The 26,498-nt window shown below is 41.7% G+C and overlaps 1 protein-coding gene across 1 annotated transcript in view; it reads left to right on the top strand.

The window, feature by feature from the left end:
• The window catches only part of FAT4 (FAT atypical cadherin 4), a 625,352-nt gene that overhangs the window by 497,494 nt on the left and 101,360 nt on the right, over nt 1-26,498 (top strand). The window contains exon 8 of the mRNA XM_029589082.1: nt 24,462-24,712. Within this exon, the coding sequence (XP_029444942.1) occupies nt 24,462-24,712 (251 nt within the window). The remainder of the gene's footprint in view (nt 1-24,461; nt 24,713-26,498) is intronic.

A 26,498-nucleotide genomic window follows, 5' to 3' on the forward strand; every position in this document is an offset into this window, starting at 1 on the left:
ATATTATAAGGAATCCCCTACATTCACTTGGTTTAAATTCATATTAAAGAGCCATTTTTCAAGCTTGCTTTTGGTTAATCTATTATTTGGTGTTTTGATTGCCATTTTTATTGAAATGTACTGCCTGTTTTCTATCTATATAAATTTCAGTGACTTGTAAGGAGTCCGAGTTAAGAGTTCTCGATTAAAATTATGAAGAAATTAATTTTTTCCTGATCACCGTGTGAGATATCCTGGTCCCTTCTAACGTACTGCTTCCAGAGCCACTAGTTCCTTAAATTTATATTTATTTTATTATGTCTTTATTGATCAGTCTTTTATTCCACAGATTTCACTGAACACAGTTCAGTGTGGATTCCAATTTAGTCTATTATAAAAACAAGCAAAGGAATACAGTAAATATAAAACAGTACTTTAGCAAAACAGAAATAATCACACGCAAGGAAGCAATTGTTATAGATAGGCTTTTCTAAAGCACAAATAGCTTCATCTCAGCTCATTCTCTAAAGAATTCCACAAAACAAGGCCAGCTATAAAAAAAAAAAAAAGCTCTATTTCTTGTCTCTTGTAGTTTGTAGTACTTAAAGGATGGTATAACCAATAGCTTTTGATTTGTGGAATCTAGACACAAGCTTTCATTGTAGATGACTTGATGAATAAATGTTAAAATGTTGAACTGTGCTCTCTCCTATATAGGCGGTTGGTGAAGTTCCTTCAACTTAGGCAGGATATATGTTTGTGGTGTTGAATGTCTTAATATCTTAGCTGCTGTATTCTGGACCAACTGTAGCGAACTCATCAGTGGTGGGGTTTTTTTAACAATTTATTTATACTTTTTTTTTTTTGTGAACCTTTGTGATCTTCTATTGGAACAACAATATATAAAATTCCTAAATAAATAAATAAATAAACTTTTGCAATATAAATATCAAGCAATAAAGCTTAACAGAAATCCAGAATAAAATATGCAGTTTATAGTACAAGAAACAAACAGAGAAAGCAATAACCCAATTCCATCTGTTTATAAAACCACTAAGGGGTGCAGGACCTTTGGAACAACTTCTCAATCTTAAGGAAATAAAAGAATAAACAAACACACTGTGTAAATAATAATAACCACAATAAATCAACTAATTAATTTAGCACTGGAATAGAATCTGGTGTCATAGTTATTCTGCTATCCAATAATACCTTTAATTGACTAGGCTCATAAAATATGAACCTTTTCCCATCTAATTTTATTGAACACTTAGAGGGGTAATAAAGAAAAAACTCTCCATCCAAGTTAAAAACAGTAGCTCTAAACTAAAGAAAAGCCTTTCTCCTGTTTTGGGTTTGTCTGGAGACATCTGGAAATATTTGAATTTTATGCCCATTAAAAAGGGTTTCCCTATTAGCAAAAAAAAAAAAAAAGGCTTCATGATCAGATTTTTCTCACTCTCAACATAACATATGATCAAAAGGATTGCCCATTCCTCAACTTTATCATCAGATTGATCAAGGAAATTAGTCAAATTAAATGACCCAGAAGATACTTTAGAAGCCTCGAGATTATCCCTAACCTTAGGGTGCTTTTTAGGAGCAAGTTAATATAACTTAGTTAAAATAGGCATATACTCTTCAGAAATACATAGGACATCTTTAAAATATTTTGCAATAAGCTCATATGGGCTAATAAAGATATATAACGCACATTTAAAAGATGAAGATTTAAAAATCTCCATCTATTTTCAAACTGCTCAAGACAACTATATATAATGGTACTATCTTTAGAAGAAACCATTTTAAATTCTTGGGATAATAAATCATGACCTTCAAATTTTAGTAGTCTTATTTCATGATCACCAAGAGACACTTGGGAAGAAGAAACTTGTCCCTTTAGGGTATCTATAGAAAAGTCAAAATCATCCATTCTTTTACTTGCAGCTTTTTCCAGAACTATGGCCTTCACACATCCTCAGGGCTTATATTAAATGGCCTCTGTAGAATTGAATCCACTGGAATTTGAGATTCCATCGGTTGATCAACAGGGCCTCCAATCAAAGAAGAAGACCCAGGGAATATCAGTGCTTAGGGAGGAGTTCGATGTTGAGGATTCAAGATGGTATCGTCCTCTAGCTGGCTCAACGCTGTCCAATCACATTACCAGTAACAAGGGTACCTGAAACAGATCCCAACAGCCCCAACATTAACTAGGGTATTGTCCGTTACTGATAAAAGGAGGACACACGGTCCGATCGAACCCGATCTCGCATCTTACCCTTGTCAAGGAAAAAAAATTGTTAAAGCAACACTAGGGGCCAAATGGAGGCAGTCAGATTTAGGAGCCCAAAAATCAATGTAAAGGGGTGTGTCCCTTTGGCACGCAGCTTTGGCTGCACGCAGCAGCACACCGCTTTTTATCGGCACGTCTGGTGCCTCCTCCCAATGTCAGGGCAGCGTTGCCCAGCAGCAAAATGATGTCCCAGGAAGCCAGCTGATGTTAGGGTTTCAGGCAGCTTTGCAGGAAAAAGTAAGTCATGCGTGCCATCAGTATTTTTGGCATTCCCAGATATAAAGCAGAAGTCCAAATATCATAAAATGAGAGCATGCACTACCATCCTCAAGTCTGATTCAGAAATCTCATTCTTTAAATGTCAGCCCATTCTTAACTTTAAAAATGTAACTTCAGCTGTATTCTCAATGTGAGATTTTAGATTCAGGCTAGAGTCTAGGATAACCTTTAGATCATGAGTTTCAGTAACTATGGGAATGCTCCAGTTTCTGAAAACTAACGGCCCAGTTTTAAAAGGGCCATACATGTAAAAAACAGGGGTTACACATGTGCCCGGGTCTTGCGCACGCTGCACACATATTAAAATGGGCCTGGTTGTGCATGTAACCCCAGTTATATGCCGAAGTGCAGGAGCCTGCAAAAAGGGCGGGGCGGGCTGGGACAGCGAGCAACTTACTTCAGCTCGGGGCATGAAGTAAATTGCAAAACAAAAAAATATGGGAATAGGCAGGATAGATTTAAGGGTCAGTGTGAAGAGAGGAAGAGGGTTAGGAATAGGAAGATTCCCTCCCAGTCCGCTTCTTAATTGGAGCGGACTGGGAGGGAACTGGGGCCAGGCCGATTGCATCACTGCACATAAATTATAAAATTACCCTCCCCCCCCCCGCACGCGCGAGTCGCGGGCCGCCCACCCATGCACATGGCCGTCAGATTTTATAACATACGTGTGCCGGCATGCGCATGTTATAAAATTGGCGCACCGGGAACCACGCGCACATAGACGCACACGCACTCCTTTTAAATCAACTCCTTAATGTGAGAAATTCTCAGTCAGCATTTGTCTACTTACTGACAGTAAAACTTGTTTTTGGAGATTTAAAGCCAACCTGTTTATATGCAGCTAACTAGTCACAGTTTCTACACTTTCATCCTGATTGCATCAAATATTATACGGTATAATCGATTTTGGTATGGTATCCTTGTGTCCATGGAGAAGCGCCTTAAGCGTGTTTGGCGTTTAACAGTCCCTAAGGGCTGTAGGTATATATGAAATACTGACAATAGTCTAGATAGATCCCTGTAGGATACCTAAAGCTAATGTTTTCCGGGATGAACAACAACAGCCTATTCTGATTTGTTGTCCCTTGCAGGAGAAGAAAAAGGCAAACCAACTGGCTCATTTTTTCATTTCGCGTTAGAGCTGTAACGGGCTTTAAACAGCTGTAACATGTATGATAAATAGCACAAGGCGCGTTAGTATACAAATTTTACATTTGGTATTCAAGTGTGAGGAGATTGGAGGAGTTAATGGAAATGAGGATCTCCTAGCGTGGAATGCGGTAGAGTAGTGCACAGTAATGTGGGATTTAACATCAGAAATAACCACACCTTCCTACCCCATCCCAAACCCGGCCCGTGTTAAAAGTGTCCCCTCTTATAGTGGTACATATATAGCATGCCATCATAGGTGCTATTTCTGCTATATTTATAGCATTTTGAAAAGTTTTCCCTGCAGGTGAACACAGTAGATGCTATTCCCGTGGACTGAATTCAAACCAGCAAAATGTCATGATCAACTGTGTCAAAAGCTGCAGCTATATCTAGTCGAATAAGTAACTGTAGACCCTTTATCCTGGTGCTGTGAGTCTATTAAAGACACCGGCAATGATTCTGTACCCCAATCCTTTCTGAAGTCAAACTGAAAGTTATCAAGTACAACATGCTCTTCTAAGTAATCCTCAAATATATTTATTTAAAAGATTTATAACCCGCTCATGCCAGCATTTAATTAAGACCTATTTCTCTAACATTTTACTCAGGAATAGTAAATTCAAAATGGGATGAAAGTTTGTCACATCAATTTTAGATTAATCAGGGTTCTTTTGTACTGGGAGAACAAGTGCACTCTTCAGAGGTCCTGGCACACAGCCCTTAAGAAGAGATTTATTTATCATTTGAAATAAAAGCCCATACATCTCTGCTTGCATATAGCAAACTATTCAAAAAGGGCAAGGATTTATTTGACAGAAAGTGGATTTTAATTGCGCAATTACTCTAGGAATGTCTTCCAGAGCTACAAAACCAAATTGGGACCAACCAGATGTACTGTTTATGTTCTCAAACTTAATCCTGTTTTTGTCTGTTTTCAAAACAAAAATGATTCCACCCCACAGCTTAGCTAAACAAATATGTTAATGTATCATATGACCACCATAAAACGAGATGCTGAACTGCAGTCACTTGACATATGGCTTAAATCCAAAAGAGGCATCTAGGATTATAATCATAAATCGAAGGATCCCTAGTAGTGCAAAATGTTTTTCAAACTTATTTTTTGTAATTGCACATAAAAATCCAATGATGGCATGTATAGTCTGGAAAAAAGCACTTATCTGTTGAAGATCTCAGCTGATATCAAAAGTGGGGTATGAAGAGTCTGCAATACTGTGTTATAATGAAATGGTCTACTGTGTGTCTCAGTCAGCTGTTTGTCCCCTCGTTGGCTCCGTGTTTTGAAAGTCCCATTTCTGCTTTAGGGGTAGCCAAATTTTCTTGAAACTGTTAATCCTCCCATGTATTCTGAAATAGTAGTCCTTTCCAGACACTTTTTTTCAGACTTTAGAGAAAGCAAAAAGATCATCAGAAAGTTCTGAGGCTTCTTGTATGGTTAATTAAATCATTAGCTATTACTCCCCAATGCAGGGACATAAGGTAAAGCATAATTCTTTTTTTAAAGATGGAAATTTAACTCCTGGGTTAGAGATAGAGTAAAGATACTCACATGTTTGGTGGCTAGTGTCAGTCTATAGTGCTGTGCCAGCATGGTCTTGGATTGGAGTTCCTGAGTGCAGGGATTATGGACTTGGCTCCCTTAGGTCCAGGGTGAATCAGCACAACTGGGAGTCCCAGGTTTGAGGCCATGCTGGTACAGCATCATAGGCTAACGCTAGCCCCAGAAATGTGAATAAACTTTTATTCTGTCTTTGACCCAGGAATGCAAATCTACTTTTGGTCTAATGGTTTCCTTTATTTTTTTCCCCAGCCAAATCAACGAATCACTAACGGTTGTACCCAATATAATAAAATGGTCAGACCATGGAATCAGACTCACAAGCAAATGCTGGACAATATCTTGTAGAACAAGAGACTCTGACAGAACACCAGATCGAATGTGTGGATTAATTAAACCATATACCTTTTGTTGACATTGTCTATAAACTAATTAGCAGCCTGGGACTCATTATCTGCTTGCAAATTAAAATCCCCTAATACAATGGAATAAAAAATGTTCTTGTCTGTAGCAGGAAGGAGGATGCTAAGTGAGAAATTCAGATCATATATTATCAGCCATTTAAACTAAAGAATGAGGGTGGCAGGAGATGGCCAATGAAATTAAGAACATAAGAACATGCCATACTGGGTCAGACCAAGGGTCCATCAAGCCCAGCATCCTGTTTCCAACAGTGGCCAATCCAGGCCATAAGAACCTGGCAAGTACCCAAAACTAAGACTATTCCATGTTACCGTTGCTAGTAATAGCAGTGGCTATTTTCTAAGTCAACTTAATTAATAGCAGGTAATGGACCTGTCCTCCAAGAACTTATCCAATCCCTTCCCAAACATAGCTATATTAACTGCACCAACCACACCCTCTGGCAACAAATTCCAGAGTCCAATTGTGCGTTGAGTGAAAATTGAAATATCCCTCCAAGCAATACAGGAAGTAGGAGGAGAAAATAATTGAAATATCCCTCCAAGCAATACAGGAAGTAGGAGGAGAAAATAATTGAAATATCCCTCCAAGCAATACAGGAAGTAGGAGGAGAAAATAAAATCAATCAGTGCAGAAAAGATATCTAGGAAGTGCAAAAAATCAAGAGAGAAAAATTGGAAAGCTATGACTTCAAATGCTCACAGTTTGGGCAATAAAATACCAGACCTGCAGGGCCTAATAGTGGAGGAGAACTTGGACATTGTTGCTGTTACGGAGACAAGATTCACAGATTCTCATGATTGGGATATGGCCATAACTTGTTAAGGAAGGACAGAGAAGTCAGAAAAGGGGGAGGAGTAGCTCTTTATGTCAAAAACAATATCCAAGCAACTGAACTGCAAGGATTATGGGGTAGAGAAGAAGCATTATGGGCAGTCCTAAAAAAATATGATGGTGTATCCATTTTTACTGGGATGGTTTACAGGCCTCAGACAGAAATGGAAGAACTAGACGGAGATCTGGTCAAAGACATCCAAAAGGTGGGGAAGAAAGAGAAGTGCCAGATGTAAGAACTAAGAAATTTATTTATTTATTTATTTATTTAGTATATTTATATACTGTTTTACCAGTATACACTGACCAAAGCAGTTTACAATAGCAAAAACAAATATCATAAAAAAAAAACCCAGTTAAAATTAAATTTAAAGTGTTTAACTAAAATAGTAAAACAAAATTAGAGTAAAAATAAAAATGAATAAAAATACAGCATGTTACATGATCAATAAAAATTAAAATGACAAAGATAAAATTGGCCATTACATTTAAAAACTTAAAAGTCAGAAATAAGACAGACAAAGTCAATAAATATTTTGAGAATTCAGCTGTTCCTTAATAGACATTGAATTTAATACATACCTAACTTTACTTACTCTGGCTAGAGAGTTCAATGTCCCTGAAAGCTTCCTGAAAAAGATAGGTTTTCAATGCCTTCTTGAACTCTTTTTGATTAGGTATTAGCCTTAAAGGGTCTGGCAGCGCATTCCATAAAATGGGACCAACAACCAAGAAAGCTCTATTCCTTGTCACATTCAATGCAGCGTTTTTTACTGAAGGAATTTCCAGGAAATTCTTTCTTGCTGATCTGAGCTCTCTCTGCGGTTTATAAACTCGCAGAGTGGAGCATAGCCAAATAGAATCTGTAATATTTAGTAGAGAATGAATTAACATAATGATTTTATATTTGATTCTATACTTAACTGGTAACCAATGTAATTTATACAAGATTGGTGAGATATGTTGTTTAAAAGGAGTGCCAGTAAGAAGTCTAGCTGCTGAGTTTAGAACCAGTTGTAAAGGCCTAATGGTGTTTTCAGGCAATCCTATATATAGACCATTACAATAATCTAGGCCAGAAAGAATCAGCGCTAGTAGCACTGAACGATAGTCATGAAAAAATAGAAGTGGGCATAATCGTTTTAGGACATGCAATTTAAAAAAGGAATTTTTTACCGTTTTCGAGATGCGTTGTGCTAAAGAAAGATTAGTATCAATCCATATGCCAAGATTACGCGCTAAGTTAGTAACATGTACCACATCATTACCTAAATTTACACTTGCCGGAGGAGCGTTAAAAGAGTTAGATATAAAACTAAGGTAAAGGAGTTCTGTTTTCTTTTTGTTCAGTTTTAGTCGGTTGTGAGCCATCCACTGTTCAATTGTACTAATGTATAGTTGAATCAAAGAAAAAGTTTCAGACCAGGATGATTTTTAAGGGACAAACAGCTGAATATCATCAGCATAAAGTTTAAAATGGACATTCAATGAAGCTAAAATTTGACACAAAGGCAAGAGATAAATATTAAACAGAATTGGAGACAATGAAGAGCCTTGTGGAACACCTGTCGATTGAATGTATCTTTGAGAAGAACAGGAGCCAATATTAACTTGACAAATGCGATTGGAGAGGAAACTCCCAAAAACCATGCTGATTTGGATTTAGTATGTCAGATTCCGATAGGTATTCCTTAAGTTGATGTAAAATGACCGATTCCAGAATTTTTGCTAAAGAACATAACGATGCAATAGGTCTCAAGCAAGAAAAGTCCAAAAATGAAGATGCTTTATTCTTTAGTATAGGCAAAATTGAAGTCTGCTTTAATGAGTCAGGGAATTTCCCTGATTCTAAAGATTGGTTAATTAACGAACACAGGTGTTCGGGATATTTTTCAGCAATACTTTTTAATAGGGTGCCAGAACAAGGATTTAAAGGGGAATTAGAAATTTTTTGCTTACTTATGATCTTTAAGATAGCTGTAGAGTTGGTAGGATGAAAGTCTGACCATTCTGAACTTCCATGCTGGGTCAGACCAAGGGTCCATCATGCCCAGCATCCTGTTTCCAACAGAGGCCAAACCAGGCCACAAGAACCTGGCAATTACCCAAACACTAAGAAGATCCCATGCTACTGATGCAATTAATAGCAGTGGCTATTCCCTAAGTCAACTTGATTAATAGCCGTTAATGGATACTAAGATCCACTTTGAAGCACTGAAAAAAGTACGAAAAGTGGAATATAAAACTAAATAAATAAATAAAATAAATAAATCATGAAAGCTAAAAGTCAGGCAGAAGAAAGGATTGCCAAAGAGATGAAGAGAGTTGACAAAACATTTTTCAGATATATCAGAAAAAGGAGAAAGGTCCAAAGTGTTATAGTGAAATTGAAAGCTGACAAAGATCAGTGTGTGGAGAGAGACGAAGAAATGGCAAAATATTAAACAAATACTTCAGTTCGACGTTCACTAACGAAGGCCCTGGAGAAGGACCATCGCTAGTTAACAAGACTGTGGATGGGGGTGGAGTAGACGAAACTCCATTTACAGAAGAATGTATGGGAAGAGCTAGGAAAACTGAAAGTGGACAAGGCCATGGAGCCGGATAAGGTACATCCCAAGATGCTGAGGGAACTCAGAGATGTGCTGGCGGGTCCATTGAAGAAATTGTTCAGTAGACCCCTGCAAACGGGAGTGGTGCCACAAGATTGGAGAAGAGCGATGGTGGTCCCGCTTCCCAAAAGTGGGAGCAGAGAGGAGGTTGTAAACTACAGGCTGGTTAGCCTCACCTCGGTTATGGGAAAATTAATTAATCTGCTAAAGGATAGGATAGTGAACTATCTACAATCCGGTGGGTTCTATTTATTTATTTATTTATTTATTTATTTATTTAAAATTTTTATATACCGACATTCATCCAGGATATCATATCGGTTCACATTGTAACGCAAAAACAAACGCACGGCATGGCGCTTTACATTGAACAGTAAAAAACATGATAACAAGGCATTAACGAGAGGGGGGAACAATAATATGGGAAGTTTTGCAATAAAATTATATACAAGAATTGCAATTATATACATATGTACAAAAGAAAGAAAGCTATGAGGTTAATTTTAATCAGGCTAGGAGATAAGATGGGGAAGAGAAGGGAGGAGAGCAAGGAAAGAGGGGGGCAGAGAGAAAGAAAAGAAGGGGGCGGAGAAAAGGGAGGGGAGAGTGGGGCGGTAGAATGGGAAACAGGGGAGGAGTGTGGAGAGTGGGAACAGTGGTGAGGTATAGTGAAAAATTAAGTGTATGCTTTTGCAAAGAGCCAGGTCTTGAGCTTCCGCTTGAAAGATTTGAGGCATTCTTCTTGCCGTAGTTCAACAGGCATTTTGTTCCAGAGGGTTGGCCCGGCTATCGATAGTGCACGGGCTCTTGTGGAAGTGAGTTTATAGAGTTTAGGAGAGGGGATAGGCATGGTTGCTAGATGTGCTAGTCTGGTGGGCTTATTAGACTGGTGTAAACGGAAGGATTCATTGAACCAGTTCATTTCGGGATTGTATAGGGCTTTGTGGATGAGAGAGAGAGCCTTATATTGTATGCGGGAGGCTATTGGAAGCCAATGTAGGTCTTTTAGAACAGGTGTAATATGGTCATGTCTACGTAAATTGGTCAAGATCCGGGCTGTGGTGTTTTGTAAGATTTGAATGGGATGGATGGCATTATTAGGTAGGCCGAGGAGTAGGGAATTGCAGTAGTCGGTTTTGGCGAAGATTGTGGTTTGGAGAACTGTACGGAAATCGGGGGGATGTAATAAGGGTTTGAGTTTTTTTAGTGTGTGGAGTTTAAAGAAGCCGTCTTTTAGAATGTTATTTATGAATTTCTTTAGTGTGACGTGACCATCAAGAATGATACCCAGATCACGGACTTGTTGAGTAAATTGGAACTGAGGAAAAGGGGGGAGGATCGGTTGGCTTTGGGGTGAGATGAGCATAATTTCAGTTTTATTGGTATTAAGAGCAAGGTGGATGGAGGAAAGGAGATTGTTAATGGAATGGAGGGTTTCATTCCAGAAGTCCATGGTTTTTGCTAGTGAGTCAGTGATGGGTATAAGCAGCTGAACATCATCAGCATATATGTAATGAGGGAGGTTTAGACTGGAGAGGAAGTGACAGAGGGGCAGAATGTAAATATTGAATAGGGTTGAGGATAGGGAGGATCCCTGAGGGACACCTCGGTTGAGGGGGATGGCCTTGGATACGTGATTTCCTAGCTGGATTTTGTAATCTCTATTACTAAGGTAGGAGTTGAACCAATTGTGGGCAACACCTGTAATACCGATTTCAGTTAGCCGCTGTAGGAGAATGGGATGGCTAACGGTGTCGAATGCGGAGGAGATGTCAAGGAAGGCAAGAATGTATGATTGCCCTTTCTCAAATCCTTTGATAATGTGGTCTGTCAGGGGAAGTAAAAGAGTTTCAGTGCTATGAGATTTTCGAAAACCGTATTGTGCGGAGGCCAGGATATGATTTTCTTCTAGGTATTCTGTGAGTTGCTTGTTGACAGTTTTTTCAAGTAGTTTAGAGATGAATGGAAGATTGGATATGGGGCGATAATTAGCTGGATCAGAAGGGTCAAGTTTGGGCTTCTTTAGAATAGGTTTGACTATTGCCTGCTTCAGGGAGAGCGGCACCTGTCCAGAGCTAATGGATAGGTTGATGATTTTTGTTAAAGGTTTGGCAATGATGTTGGTTCTACGATTTGAGGCAGCTTGGATTCACTAGGGTAAGGTTCTATCAGACAAATCTGATTGATATTTTTGATTGGGTGACTAGAGAATTGGATCAGGGAAGTGCGCTCAATGTGATTTACTTGGATTTTAGTAAAGTTTTTGATATGGTTCTACATGGAAGACTCGTGAACAAAATGAGAAGCTTGGGAGTGGGAGCCAAGGCAGTAGTGTGGATTGCAAACTGGTTGACTGATAGGAGATAGTGTGTAATGGTAAATGGAAATTACTCTGAAGAAATATTGGTGTTAAGTGGAGTGCCATAAGATCAGTTTTGGGACTGGCTCTGTTCAGTATCTTTGTGAGCGACCTGACGGAAGGGATAGAAGGAAGGGATAGACGGAAGGGATAGAAGGTAAAGTTTGTCTTTTTGTGGATGATACTAAGATCTGCAACAAAGAGGTTACGTCTGAAGGAGCAGAGAGAATAAAAATTGATTTAAGAAAACTTGAAGAGTGGTCAAAGACTTGGCAGCTGGGATTCAATGCCAAGAAGTGCAGATTCATGCATCTGGGGTGCGACAATCCAAAAGAGCTTTATATGATGGGCGGTGAAAGACTAATGTGCACAGACTGGGAGAGGGACCTTGGTATGATAGTGTCTGATGATCTGAAGATGGCAAAGCAGTGTGAGAAATAAATAGCTAAAGCCAGAAGAATGCCGGGCTGCATAGAGGGAGGAATAACCAGTAAGAAAAAAGAGGTGATGATGCCCTTGTACAGGTCCTTGGTGAAGCCTCACCTGGAGTACTGCATTCAGTACTGGCGCCTATATCTCAAAAGGGATAAAGTCAGGATAGAGATGGTCCAAAGAATAGCAACCAAAATGGTGAGGGGTTAGTATTGGAAGACTTATGAGGAGAGGCTGATGGATTTGAATATGTACACCCTGAAAGAAAGAAGGTACAAGGGAGATAGATACAGACCTTCAGATATCTGAAAGGTTTTAATGATGCATAATCGTCAGACCTTTTCCATTGGAAAGAAATCAGTAGAATTAGGAGTCCTGAAATAAAACTCCAGGGATGACAACTCAGAGCCAATGTCAGGAAATATTTCTTCATGGAGAGGGTGGTGAATGCCTGGAATGCCCTTCCGGAAGAGGTGGTGAAGATGAAATCAGTTAAGGAATTCAAAGGGGCATGGGATAAACACTGTGGATCCCTAAAGGCTAGAGGTTAGAAATAAAAAAAAGAATTCATGGGGGTAACTTGCTGGTGTGGCAGTTGCTACCCTTAAAAAATAACATTATCAAAGCTTAATGCAACTCCGTTATTGCTCTCTGCTTCAACAGCAGTAAGTGAGAAAAGGGGAATTGGATTCAGACAGGAACCAACAAGGGCCCCAAATTTTACAGTTTGGGGAGCAAATAAACATGGGGGTAACTAGTTGTGAGGTGCTTACTACCCTTAAGCCTGATAATTTTGATGCAACTCCAACATTGCTCTATGCTTTCACAGCAATGGTTAAGGGAAATTGGATTCAAACAGCATCCGAGAGCTCTGACTTTTACGGTCTGGTAAACTGATAAGCATGGGGGTAAACTGCATAGTGCAGCAGATACTGGCATAAGCTTGCTTGGTCCTTTTCTGCCATCATTTCTATGTTTCTTTGTTTCAATAGTAAACCAGATAGGTTTCAACAAATTGTAACTGCCCATCTTTCCGTAAACATAGTGGGCAATAAATCAAACAAAACAATTGAGAAATTTATATCAGAATGCCTTTAATCCCAGGACCTAAAGTTAGTGGCAGTCTTATAGGATTTAAACTAGATTTATAAACCGCCAATACATCCCCTCCAGTCTGTTGTCTTTCCTTGTTATAAATAACCAGGTAGATATATTTGATATAATAATGCAATATTTACATATGTGTGCCATCATTCACTTGCAAACAAAATATCTAGCAAATGTCCTTAAACAAACTCAGATCTGTAAGTATTTCTTTCTAGCAGACTGAACATTAATAAAACCAAATGTAAGCTCTTTTGGATTATCTGCTGGATATCTTACTTCCTCTGTCATACATCTCTCAGGGTATTCAAGAAATAGCACATGCTTACCATCCTGCCTCACGTGTCTGTGTAACCCCTTATGTATGCCTTGACCCATTAGGACTGGGATCTGATATCCCATGCCATCTTCAACCATTACTTCAACTTTGAATTTAAGAATAGCAATAGCAATGGAAATGTATAAACTACACAGTAACATGAACCAAGCATCAAAACATAACCCCATCTGTGAGTTTTACTTTCTAAAACTTTGTATCGCCTCTATTATTGGCATCTACAAATAAAATCAAGCACATTAAAATATGTTAAAAATCAACAAAAATGTATATCAATGCTACATACGCTTAAGGCTAATTCAACTTAGTGCCTACAAAGGGACAGGCCCATAGTGGGTTCTTTGGTGGTGGCCCGCCTATGGGCTGCTCTGATGTAGGCTGATGGGTAACGTTAGCTGGTGTCGCTTGCAGGGGGTGGGTCTAGCAGCAGTCTGTGCAGTAGCACTATTCCCAACTACCCAATGACCCACTACAGTGGGTCATTGGGTTTCTCTACCATTCAGTAAATGCATAATGCAAGTGGTTTAGCAGTAGTAGCAGTAGCGTGACAGATAGCGTGCAGCGCTTTCCTCCTGCGGGCTATGTCTTTGCAGGCTTACCAGCAACAGGGATGCTGACTTAGAATTTTTTAAGAAACCCTATTGGAAACCATTTCGAGTAATTAAAGCTAACTTGACAGTTTGGTGTTGTCATTTAACACTGTGGTGAAGGCCTTACTGAAAATATTGTTGCCTTCCAGGTATCCTCTTCTACTATGCTCTTCTTTTCGGCAGTGCATCATTAAGTAGCACAGCTGAAATAAAGTTGTTTATATTTCCATGCACTTTGCCTTGCATACTTCCCTGTGCTTTATAAAAAGCATTTTCCCGTTGGCAGGAAATGACTTTGTAAAGCCTTTTAGTGATGGACAGCGGTAGGGAGCCTTAGCCTTAAAGGGGCCGATGCAATACAGTGCGCTCAGCCGAGCGCACTGTTTAACCCCCTGTCGGACGCGGGTTAAATAGGCGTTAATCCGCCCCCTAATTTAATAGGGGGATTAGCGCCTATTTAACGTGCGTCCAACGCAGAGTGAATGAGATAGCGCTCATCACATGCAAATGCATGTAAATGAGCCTATTACTCATTCACTCCGAATGCAAAAAGATAAATGTGCATCTCAGACGCACATTTATCGCTCAGATATTAAAACCTGCCTGGAGCAGGTGTTAATAGCTGAGCGCATTGAAAAGAAGTACAGAAAAGCAGAAAAAACTGCTTTCCTGTACTTCTTTTTTAAAGTTAAAAAAAAATAACTCTGCAGACTGCCAAGTTAGAAGAACGACGCCGGTAAACTCGGCGTCGGTTTTCATACCTGGCCGAATGCCAGTAATGAAAATGGCCACCGATAAACTCGGCAGACAGGCAGGTTATGAAAACTGAGGCCGAGTTTACAGGCGCCGGTCTTCAAAGCTGTCAGCCATGGCGGGTCGCGTTAGGAAGGAGGCGCTAAGGTCACACAAGCGACCCCAGTGCCTCCTTCCTAGCGTGACCCCCTAATTTCCATATTGCATGGCGCCCCCCTTACAGGCGCCATGCGTGCGTTAAAAAAGCGGGCACTGAAAAGTCAGCGCCCGCTTTCAACGCACATAATTGCATCGGCCCCAAAGTTCTTTAATCTCTTTTTTGTTAAAGCTGTTTAACTTCCCTCTATCTGTCTTTATTGTCATTAGCATGTGTACTGCATGTACCACTAGTAAGAATGCAACCACAGCTTTCTCTTTGCAGTTGTGCTATTTTTGGGTTTCACTCTCAAGCACTGCCGCTCAACAATCCTTTCCTCCCTACAGTTCCTCCTTCAGCTCCTTTCCACCACTGGGCAACTTTTTTCTTTAACCTAGAGCTGCTCTTTTCCTTCCTTGCCAGTCTTTGATCTGCCGATCTAAGAAGCAACCTAGGGTGGGGGAGGAGTAACGAGTTTGCTCCCTTTTTAGAGTGGTTAGGCTCTAGTTCTTTATTGCTCAGTTGATAGTAATAGGAGCTTGGTGTTTTGGCTTGCTTAAACCCTTGAAAACCATCCAAACAACATTTATTAACATGTGCAACAATGAAGCTTTTAATGCACTGCCATCTGATTCCAAGAAACTGTCTTGAAGAAGCCTCATTACTGTTACAGAAAAGAATCTTTTCAAAGCAGAGACTGTTAGCATTCACCCCTGGAAATCAGTAGTGCTCACAGCTCCATTAGGTTTCATTACAGCAGTGTATAATGAGTATAAGAATCTATTGCATTGTTTCATCCCATAGAGCAAAATAGTCCTGTCCTTCTCTTCTTAACCTAATTTGTTTTCAACACAACAGGTATTTTTATTTCTTAGAAGAGGCGTTTTGAGCTGAACTCAGACTCAAAATTCAAATGATGAATTTAATGGTTAAGCAATTAAAACTCCTCATAATTACAGATATCTGCACACACTCTGTCCAGATTTTACAAATCTGGCACAGGTTTGAAAGATTTATCTAATGCGATTGTCATTTCTGCACATACACAGGCCAATACTGTAAAGTGCACTCAGGTGAGCACACTGTTTAACTTGCTGTTGGATGCGCGTTTTCGACATGCATCCACCACCCCTTACACCGTAAGCAGTTTAGCAGGTCGAAATCACGTGTCTAACCCCTGCCAAAACTAATAGCGCTCACCTCATTTGCCTGGGATACCAAAAACAAAATGTGCGGCCGATCCACACATTTTAAGCTCAGAAATTAACGCCTGCATGAGCAGCCGGAAAAAGTGTTCAGAAAAGCTGAAAATATTGCTTTTCTGTACATCCTCCGACTTGGTATCCTAGCAATATTAAGTCAGAGGAACCAAAAGGTAAAAAAAACAGAAGGGTCAATGCGCTCATGCGGGGAGGCCCCCCCATTAACATGGCGCGAGCCCGAGGGGACCTCCCCTTACCTGCTGCCGGTCCCGAGCAAAGGGAAAGGGAGGGGCGGGGAGAATGCACGATGACGTCGTGGCGACGCGGCTCACATCAGCCCCGCGTTTATCCTGAGACTGAGGTCAGCCATAACTTCCCTGTGGGAGCCTGGCACTTCCTCTTTGCTTGGCCGGCACCTGCGTTGCAGGATCTGCGTGCAGCAGCGATCAGGAAACACGTGCTTGGGCGGCCCGGAGGTCCAGTAATGCCACAGAAGCGATTCTGCATGGGGCATTTAAAAAAAAAAAAAAAAAAAAACCAAGCGGCCCGGAGCCACAAGAACGCAGCGGAAGGAACTTAGCAGGCAGACACCCGACCCGACTACCTCCCACCACGGACCCACACGGACACTGGAAGCCATAAGGGCAGGCCTCAATAGGCACCGTCGGGGGAGAAAAACCCTTCCCTACCCCTCCTCCTTAGATTAAATTTAAAGACACAGACCCATAGCCACTGCAGGTTACTACCCTGCTTTACACATGGCTGGAGGAAGAGGACGGGCATGGAAAGGAGTGCCCAAGGGAGGGGGGCAGTGGCGAGAAGGTCAGGGAGGCCAATCCCAGGGAGCAGGAGATGGAGAGGTCCCGAACACGGCCATGGGAGGTGGGACAGTCGGAGGGAGACCAGATGGACCACACACAAGGAGTCGGAGGGCCCAGTCAGATGGAAGTACGAGGGGACAGTCAGTGGCGCCGGAAGCAGGATTGGACATGCTTCAGATCGGCAACATAGCAGTGGCCCAGGGCGAGCAAAGCAAAGGAGGTGCAGCAGAGCTGACCAGCAATCGAGAGCAAGCCACAGTACACCCAACGAGCGGGGCCTGCGGTCCAGCGCAATGGCCATTTTGGCCTATGTGGCCCCCGATAGGACCAGGGCTGCAAGGGCAAGCCAGTACAGTGGCCACAGGCAGAGGGCAGGATGCAAACCCTAACTGCGGCGCACCATGGCCCACACCAGCACTCCAATTACCACACATGTTCCCGCAAGGATACCCGCAGATGTGTCACCCATGGTGGCAGCCAACGGCAACCTGGCAGGACGGTATTGGACATTATCCCGCACCGGCAGGGAATACGGCTATGGTAGAAGGAAGCAGCCAGATTACGGAAGCGGCAAGTTGACAGGAGGTGCCGCTGGTGGACACGAGGGATACCGTGATGTCTGTGCGACCAGAGAACCATGCAGCACCGGACGAGCTGGGGGGAGTGCATCACAGGACGCAGAAGCCAGAACATCAACCAACAGCAATGATTCAGGGACATCCGGAGCTGCCGGGAACACAAGATGTGGGGCTGTGGTTGCGTCAAATGACCAACAAGGCCGTGGATGCAGGGATACCCAGTAAGGAGGGCGGACATATAGTGGCCCGTTTGTGTTGGGGGGTAATCACTGGGGGAAGAACGTAAATAGTAAGGTATGTTGGCAGTTTAACAAGTCGGGGTGTTCCTTCCAGGAGTGCAAGTTTAAACATCCAGCAGCTAAGTGTACAAGGAGGGGCACAGGGAACCCGGGAGGGTGTGGTGTTAAAGGAAAGTAATATCAAATTTTTCAGGGCTACCTCACCAGTATGACTAGCAGCTATGGATAAATGGCTGGCCATATACCCTAGGCGCAAAGATGCCCAGAGTTAAGGGAAGGTTTTCAACATGATTTCATCATACCATTTCAAGGAAAAATTAGTAATGCAATATCGGTAAACGCCCTTTCACTGTCCGACATGCAGACATAGTTCAGCAAAAGGTGGATAAGGAAATTGAAGTAGGCAGAATGGCAGGACCATTCCCAGATCCCCCATTCCGGGCGATGATATTATCACCTTTGGCGGTTGTGCCGAAGAAGGAACTGGGAGAGTTCAGGCTAATACAAAACCTATCACACCCACCAGGGGAGTCAGTGAATGACAACTCGCCAGAGGAGGCATGTTCGGTGCAATATGCCTCATTTGACACAGCAGTTACACTATTGAGACAATGTGGAAAAGGGGCATTAATGGCGAAGGCGGACATTAAATCAGCATTCAGATTACTCCCGGTTCACCCCGACAGTTTTCCCATTTTGGGTTTTCAGTTTAGAGAGAGGGAGCTATTTTAGATTTAATTCTTAGTGGAACGCAGGATTTGGTGAGAGAGGTAACGGTGGTGAGGCCACTTGGCAACAGTGATCATAACATGATCAAATTTAAACTAATAACTAGAATGGAGACAATAAGTAAATCTGCAGCTCTAACACTAAACTTTCAAAAGGGAAACTTTGATAAAATAAGGAAAATTGAAAAAAATTGAAAGATGCAGCTGCAAAGGTTAAAAGTTTCAACAAGCATGGATATTGTTTAAAAATACAATCCTAGAGGCGCAGTCCATATGTATTCCACAAAACGATTACCGTCATGGTTAAAAGGTGAGGTAAAAGAGGCTATTTTAGCCAAAAAAAAATCCTTCAAAAATTGGAAGAAGGATCCATCTGAAGAAAATAGGATAAAATATAAGCATTCTCAAGTTAAGTATAAAACATTGATAAGACAGGCGAAGAGAAATTTGAAATGAAGTTGGCCATAGAGATAAAAACTCATAATAAAAACTTTTTTAAATATATCCGAAGCAAGAAACCTGTGAGGGAGTCGGTTGGACCATTAGATGACCGAGGGGTTAAAGGGGCTCTTAGGGAAGATAAGGCCATTGCAGAAAGACTAAATGAATTCTTTGCTTCCATGTTTACTAATGAGGTTGTTGGGGAGATACCAGTTCCGGAGATGGTTTTCAGGGGTGATGAGTCAGACCAACTGAGCGAAATCACTGTAGACCTGGAAGATGTAGTAGGCCAGATTGACAAACTAAAGAGTAGCAAATCACCTGGACCGGATGGTATGCATTGAAGGGTACTGAAGGAACTCAAAATTGAAATTTCTGATCTATTAGTTAAACTTTGTAACCTATCATTAAAATCATCCATTGTAGCTGAAGACTGGAGGGTGACCAATGTAACCCCAATATTTAAAAAAGGCTCCAGGGGTGATCCGGGTAACTATAGACCAGTGAGCCTGACTTCAGTGCTGGGAAAAATAGTGGAAACTATTCTCAAGATCAAAATCGTAGAGCATATAGAAAGTCATGGTTTAATGGAACACAGTCAACATGGATTTAGCCAAGGGAAGTCTTGCCTAACAAATCTTCATTTTTTTGAAGGGGTTAATAAACATGTGGATAAAGGTGAACCGGTAGATGTAGTGTATTTGGATTTTCAGAAGGCGTTTGACAAAGTCCATCATGAGAGGCTTCTAAGAAAACTAAAAAGTCATGGGATAGGAGGCGATGTCCTTTCATGGATTACAAACTGGTTAAAAGACAGGAAACAGAGAGTAGGATTAAATGGACAATTTTCTCAGTGGAAAAGGGTAAACTGTGGAGTGCCTCAGGGATTTGTACTTGGACCGGTGCTTTTTAATATATTTATTTATTTATTTATTTATTTATTTGTGGTTTTTTATATACCGAAGTATAGCATTTTGCCTTCACTCCGGTTTACAGGATAACAACGTAATACATACAAATAACGTAATACATACAAATAACTTATAACTGTATTTAACATTCATATAGTATAACTTTATTTAACATATTAGAAGAGAAATTTATATGAAAGAGGTAATCGACACGAGGAGTAAATATATGATATTCATTAATTATTATGTGGAACGAATAGCAATCTGAGCGGTGTAGGGTTGATGTAGGATAAGGGTAAGAGTAGGAGCTCGGGGCATGTTAAGTGCTACAGGTAAAGACTTGAGAAAGGTTGGAAGAGGATGAGGGATGAGGGCAGAGGGCAGAGTAGGGGAGGTGAGAGGGAGAGAGGGGGTGGGGGGAGAAGGGAGATGATACAGTGTTTAATAGAAAAGGATCGTCGAAGGAATGGGGTCATTTATATATATATAAATATATATATATAAATCATTTATATATATATAAATGATCTGGAAAGGAATACGACGAGTGAGGTTATCAAATTTGCGGATGATAAAAAATTATTCAGAGTAGTTAAATCACAAGCAGATTGTGATAGATTTCAGGAGGACCTTGCAAGACTGGAAGTTTGGGCATCCAAATGGCAGATGAAATTTAATGTGGACAAGTGCAAGGTGTTGCATATAGGGAAAAATAACCGTTGCTGTAGTTACATGAAGTTAGGTTCCATATTAGGAGCTACCACCCGGAAAAAGATCTAGGCATCATAGTGGATAATACTTTAAAATCATCGGCTCAGTGTGCTGCAGCAGTCAAAAAAGCAAACAGAATGTTAGAAATTATTAGGAAGGGAATGGTTAATAGAACGGAAAATGTCATAATGCCTCTGTATCGCTCCATGGTGAGACCGCACCTTGAATACTGTGTACAGTTCTGGTCACCGCATCTCAAAAAAGATATAATTGAGATGGAGAAGGTACAGAGAAGGGCAACCAAAATGATAAAGGGGATGGAACAGCTCCCCTATGAGGAAAGGCTGAAGAGGTTAGGGCTGTTCAGCTTGGAGAAGAGACGGCTGAGGGGGGATATGATAGAAGTCTTTAAGATCATGAGATGTCTTGAATGAGTAGATGTGACTCGGTTATTTACACTTTTGAATAATAGAAGGACTGGGGGCAGTCCATGAAGTTAGCAAGTAGCACATTTAAGACTAATCGGAGAAAATTCTTTTTCACTCAACGCACAATAAAGCTCTGGAATTTGTTGCCAGAGGATGTGGTTAGTACAGTTAGTGTAGCTGGGTTCAAAAAAGGTTTGGATACGTTCTTGGAGGAGAAGTCCATTAACTGCTATTAATCAAGTTTACTTAGGGAACAGCCACTGCTATTAATTGCATCAGTAGCATGGGATCTTCTTAGTGTTTGGGTAATTGCCAGGTTCTTGTGACCTGACTTGGCCACTGTTGGAAACAGGATGCTGGGCTTGATGGACCTTTGGTCTGACCCAGCAAGGCAATTTCTTATGTTCTTTTTAGCTCAACCCCTCATTTAAATACAGGATCGTGCACCCAGTGGGAGAGTGGGGCACTCAAGAGTGAGTACCAGTTTTCCCGTGCTCTTTACAGAATCAGCCTGATTGTATTATATTGCTTAAACAAATCATATTTTCTGGTCTAGTTCTAATTATTGACAGAACAATGCATAAGCTTATCTCATTTTAAGTGATACCCAGGAGGCATGAGGTATCAGAGAATTATGAGATGCTCTGACTGTCGTGGAAGGCAGTGATGCACCCTATAAGGAAATCCTCTGTATAAATCGAAGGAAAATTCCATCTTTGCAGAGCACAGAAACATATTGTATCAGCAAGCCTGACTGCGCACTGTTCACTCATCTTGTGCTTCTCTCTCTCTCTGCTGTTTTGTTTTAATTTTTAGAACACTAAAATTTACTTCTCCCATTGGTAAAAATGTGAACGTGTATGAATAAATGAGTTTGTGTAGGAGCATTCATATGCTGCCTGCAAAATGGTATGGGCTTGCCTTCAGTCGGGGGGAAATTTCTTGTTTATTGACTTGGAAATTTGCTGATGAAGCAACAGCAACCATCACCCTCTATTAGTGTGAATGTGAAGTGTTTTTCTTGCTGTATTTATTTAAATATTTTCCATGTTGGCCATTTTCCCTCTTGCTTTTGAATGTTCTTTACCTCTGCTTGACAGAATAACATCATATTTAGAATGTCATATAAGTAACATTTCATTGATTTTATCATCAACTAGTGTCTCATAGATCATAATTAAGGCAGTTTTAAACCTTGCAGGATACCTGCAGGTCCATTGATAGTTTGTAAGGGCCTGCAAGCACATTTGCAAAGAAAAATACCCTGCTGAGTTTCCTCTAAAAATTCACAGCTCAATACAGTAAAGTGCGGCCGCGGTTACCCTGCTCCTAACCTGCTTTCTACTCACTTTCCGGCCGCGTTAGCCCTTCCTGCGATACACTATCCCCTTTAACCGATTCTTACCACCTCTTTAAATCCCCGGGTAACCCCTTCCGCCCGCGGCATGTATATCAGATGTAAACGAGCGAATTAGCTATTCCCTCCCATACAGTAACGCGCGCCCCGACTATCGCTTTTTTAACCTGCTGTTTTGCCCCGCGTTTAACCTGCTAACTTGCCGCCTACCCCTACCCCTGCGTTAGAGGGAAGGGTTAAGGGTAGATGGCAAACTTTCCCACTAAAGAAAACCTAAAAACCTAAAATGGGTATAAATACCTTGGAGGTCACTTTCCAAATCCCCCATCTCCTCGCGGGCGGGCGGGCGTGCGGTCATCGTGGTGGGAGCCGGCGGGCCCGCGTTCATCCAGGCGGCGGCGGTGGTAGCCGGTGGGCGCGCGTGCTGTCATCGAGGCGGGAGCGGGCGGGTGGGCGCGCGTTCATCCAGGCGGCGGCGGGAGCGCGTTCATCCAGGCGGCGGTGGAAGCCGGCGCGCATGCGTTCATCCAGGCGGAGGGAGCCGGCGGCGAAAGCGGCCTCCAGCAGCCCCCGCCGGCAGTGAATGAATGCACGCCTGTGTACGCCCGTCCTATTTCGGCGCTCAAGGCAGGGCATTAGGGAACGCCGACGTCACATGCCATGATGTCAAACGTCGTGACGTCACGCCTTGAGCTCCGAAATTGCACGAGCGTACACAGGTGTGCATTCATTCACTGCCGGCAGGGGCTGCTGGAGGCCGCTTTTGCCGCCGGCTCCCTCCGCCTGGATGAACGCACGCCCGCCCGCCGCCGCCGCCTGGATGAACGCGCGCCCGCTGGCTCCTGCCGCCGCCTGGATGAATGCGCGCCCGCTGGCTCCTGCCACCGCCTGGATGAATGCGCGCCCGCTGGCTCCCGCCGCCGCCTAGATGAACGCGCGCCCGCCGGCTTCCGCCTCGATGACAGCACGCCCGCCCGCCGGCTCCCGCCTCGATGACAGCACGCCCGCCCGCCGGCTCCCGCCTTGATGACAGCACGCACGCCCGCCGGCTCCCGCCTCGATGAACTCGCTCCCGCCTCGAATGTGCGCCCGCCGGCTCCCGCCAGTAAGTTTACTTTTTTTACACTTTATTCCCTTTTGTTTTAATTTTCGCCCTGTGCCTTGCTTCGGGAGGAGGGGAACCATCCACTTCCTGGTACCTGTCATTTGAAATGACATTTGAAATGACAGGTACCAGCGCACCCAGGATACTGTATAGGCGCTGTATTAAGCGCCTATACAGTAAAATGGGTTGCGCGGGCCTAACGCTTCGCCTAACGCTTCGCAGACGCGGCTTGCATTTGCAAGCAATTTAAATAGAGTATCGAGCGGTATGTGAGCAGGACTGTGCGTGCGGGGAACGAGGGTGCGCCCGGCACTGCCGCACTCTTTCTAACGCGGCCTTACTGTATCGACCTGTCAGGTATGTTAGTAGATGCTGACTTTGCATAAGCGTTAACAGCAGGTGCAAAGTATGTGCCATGAATAATCAAAAAATAAAATCCCCATGTGTTGTCAGCTGGTTGTACCCCTTTTCAGCACAGATGAAAACAGTGGGGGTGCTTTCACCCACAGAGGGGGAGGGCAATTTTGCTTCCTTCATTTTGCAGTATCTCAATAACTGCTTAGTCATATGGGAAAATCTTTTGAAACTTGTCCTCCCGTCTAATAATCATTGAGCTGTATAAGCAGATGAAGCAGAAGGAGGAGTGCAGGAGCAGTTTGTTGGTGCTGAAGTAGTATACCGGGTTATTGGATGTTGAGAGTGAACAAAGATATCAATTTCTTCTTTTCAAAAACTTGCAGGATTTATATCACAGCATATGGCTTGGCTCCGACATCTTCATCCTCTACTTGCCGTACACTACCCAATTCACAAGCAGCTGTCATTTGTTTTCTTCGTACTGGAAGCAAACGTTTTGTACTAACGATTTGGCACAGTAGTTCAGAAGGTTGATACAATGCTCAACCTTCTCCTGAACTTGCAGCCAGCCTTAATGTTTAGAGCTTCCCATTCTAAAACTTTCAAACTCTTCCGACTATGCCTGTGTGAAATACCCTCTTGATCTGAATGCAAAGGATAGTTGTATCATGAGAAACATAATGGGTTTTTTTCCTTTCTTTTTTGTGCCTCCGAACAGCTATAGTTTGATTGGGGGAAATTCACAGTTCACCATCAACCCATCCACAGGGGAAATCATCAGCAGTGCACTGCTGGACAGAGAGACCAAGGAGAATTACACATTGGTAGTGATGGCCACTGATGATGGAACTCCTCAGGCTTTATCTAGTTCAACCAGCGTACTTGTCACTGTCACCGATGTGAATGACAGCCCACCCAGATTTCATCATCATCCCTATGTCACTCATATCCCAACACCTACAAACTCAGGTAAGCTAATTCTGACAGCATCTGCCTATTGGTTTAAATGTAAGAACTTGCTAATAATTCTAAAGTTTACAGATACAGTCATTGCCTTCTAAAAGAGATCGTTATTTTTCTCAGGTGAGCAAATAATTTTTATTCTGCACTAATGCAAAAAAAAGCAGTATGGACCCCCATTCAGTCATCTACATATTTGAGCACTGTCAGGAAAACAGAGCTATTCACATAGACACATCCAATTCAGTTGACTACTTTTGGGCTCCTTTCAGATGATACATGACTCCCAAATACATTTGCATTGAGCCCTGCTCAAGTATGACACCTTTATGTTTTAACTTGGTATGCTTTGTAGAGTAATGTGGCATATCACATTTAATAATGTGAACCGAAAGCAGTTGTTCTCTCTTGTTAGGTTAAATTATGCTATTTTTCAGCCATTCTGTCACCCAAAAAAATCAACGTGGCACGTCCTTCCCTGTACGGACGTATGTTTATGCAATGTGGTAAGTTAGATTTATTTATTTATTTAACTCTTTTCTATACCGACATTCATGAACAGTGTCATATCATACCGGTTTACATGGAACAAGGGGTAGAACTTAACAGACCAAATTAAACAGGAGGTAAAGTTACAGTAAACAAGGTGATGTGAACTCGGGTGCTAAGATAGCCGGAAAGAAAGGACAGAAGAGTTAGGTAAAAATAACAACCGTAGTTAGATTGTTATTCCATGGACACCTTGATACAGACTGCAAATGCACAGTATCCATAACAGGCAGTCATTGTCCTGTGTGGGCTATACTAAGTGTCTGATACGGATATTGTGTGTTAGTAGTTTGGTTTAAGGTGCCATGGAGCGGTAGTGTGTCTACACTAAAAAAATATTGTGTGCGATTTTTGCCAATTTTTTTCTGTGTCATATAATTATTGGGATTTGGCTTTTTGTCCTTTGATTGGCCATCTTCTCCACAGCAGGTCCCCCACTGTGGAACTCCATCCCCCTAGAACTAAGACAGGAACCATGTCTTCAAACCTTCAGGAAAAGACTGAAAACATGGCTGTTCATGAAAGCATTTCCAGACCCTTAAAGATTCACTACCATCAAATGCAGCATTACTGATCATTTCCTATTAAACTGAAACAGTCTCTATCTACCAATCATTACAATGTTTTACTTCTCGTTAAACTTTTTATCTTTCCTCTAACTCTAATCCCAGTTAGAATGACCCCGTTTTATTGTAACTTTTTTCTTCCATGCACTTGTTTTACTTTTTAATGTATACTCTTATGTTATTAGTTATTTACGTTATAATGTATTTCTCACCCCTTGTTTTATGTAAACCGACATGATACGAACTCCGTGAATGCCGGTATAGAAAAATACAAATAAATAAATAAATAAATAAATAAATTTTATAGAGATAGTGCATGAGGTCTAACAGTACAGAAAATCCCTCAAAACATTATAATACTTGTAAACATCCTGCAAAAATGTAAGCTTAAAATTGAATTTCAAACAGGCCTTTGCATAACTCCCCTTCCCCTTCTCCATCGTCCTTTCCCTAGTGTCTTTTACAGTCCTCCTGCTCAAATCTCTTACTTTGCTCATTCCTTCCTGTTGCTTGTTTTTGTTCCCCCCTTTGCTTTTACACACTATGTTTAATTATTAACTTTGTTGAATTTTATAAACCCCATTCAAGGGATTGAGATCTTTTTTTCCTTCTTCCCATGCTTGTTTAATGTTATTTTACTACCTGTTCCATGTAAACGTTTAATGTTATTTTACTACCTA

This window comes from Rhinatrema bivittatum, chromosome 1 (assembly GCF_901001135.1).
Source record: "Rhinatrema bivittatum chromosome 1, aRhiBiv1.1, whole genome shotgun sequence".
Lineage (NCBI taxonomy): Eukaryota > Metazoa > Chordata > Amphibia > Gymnophiona > Rhinatrematidae > Rhinatrema > Rhinatrema bivittatum.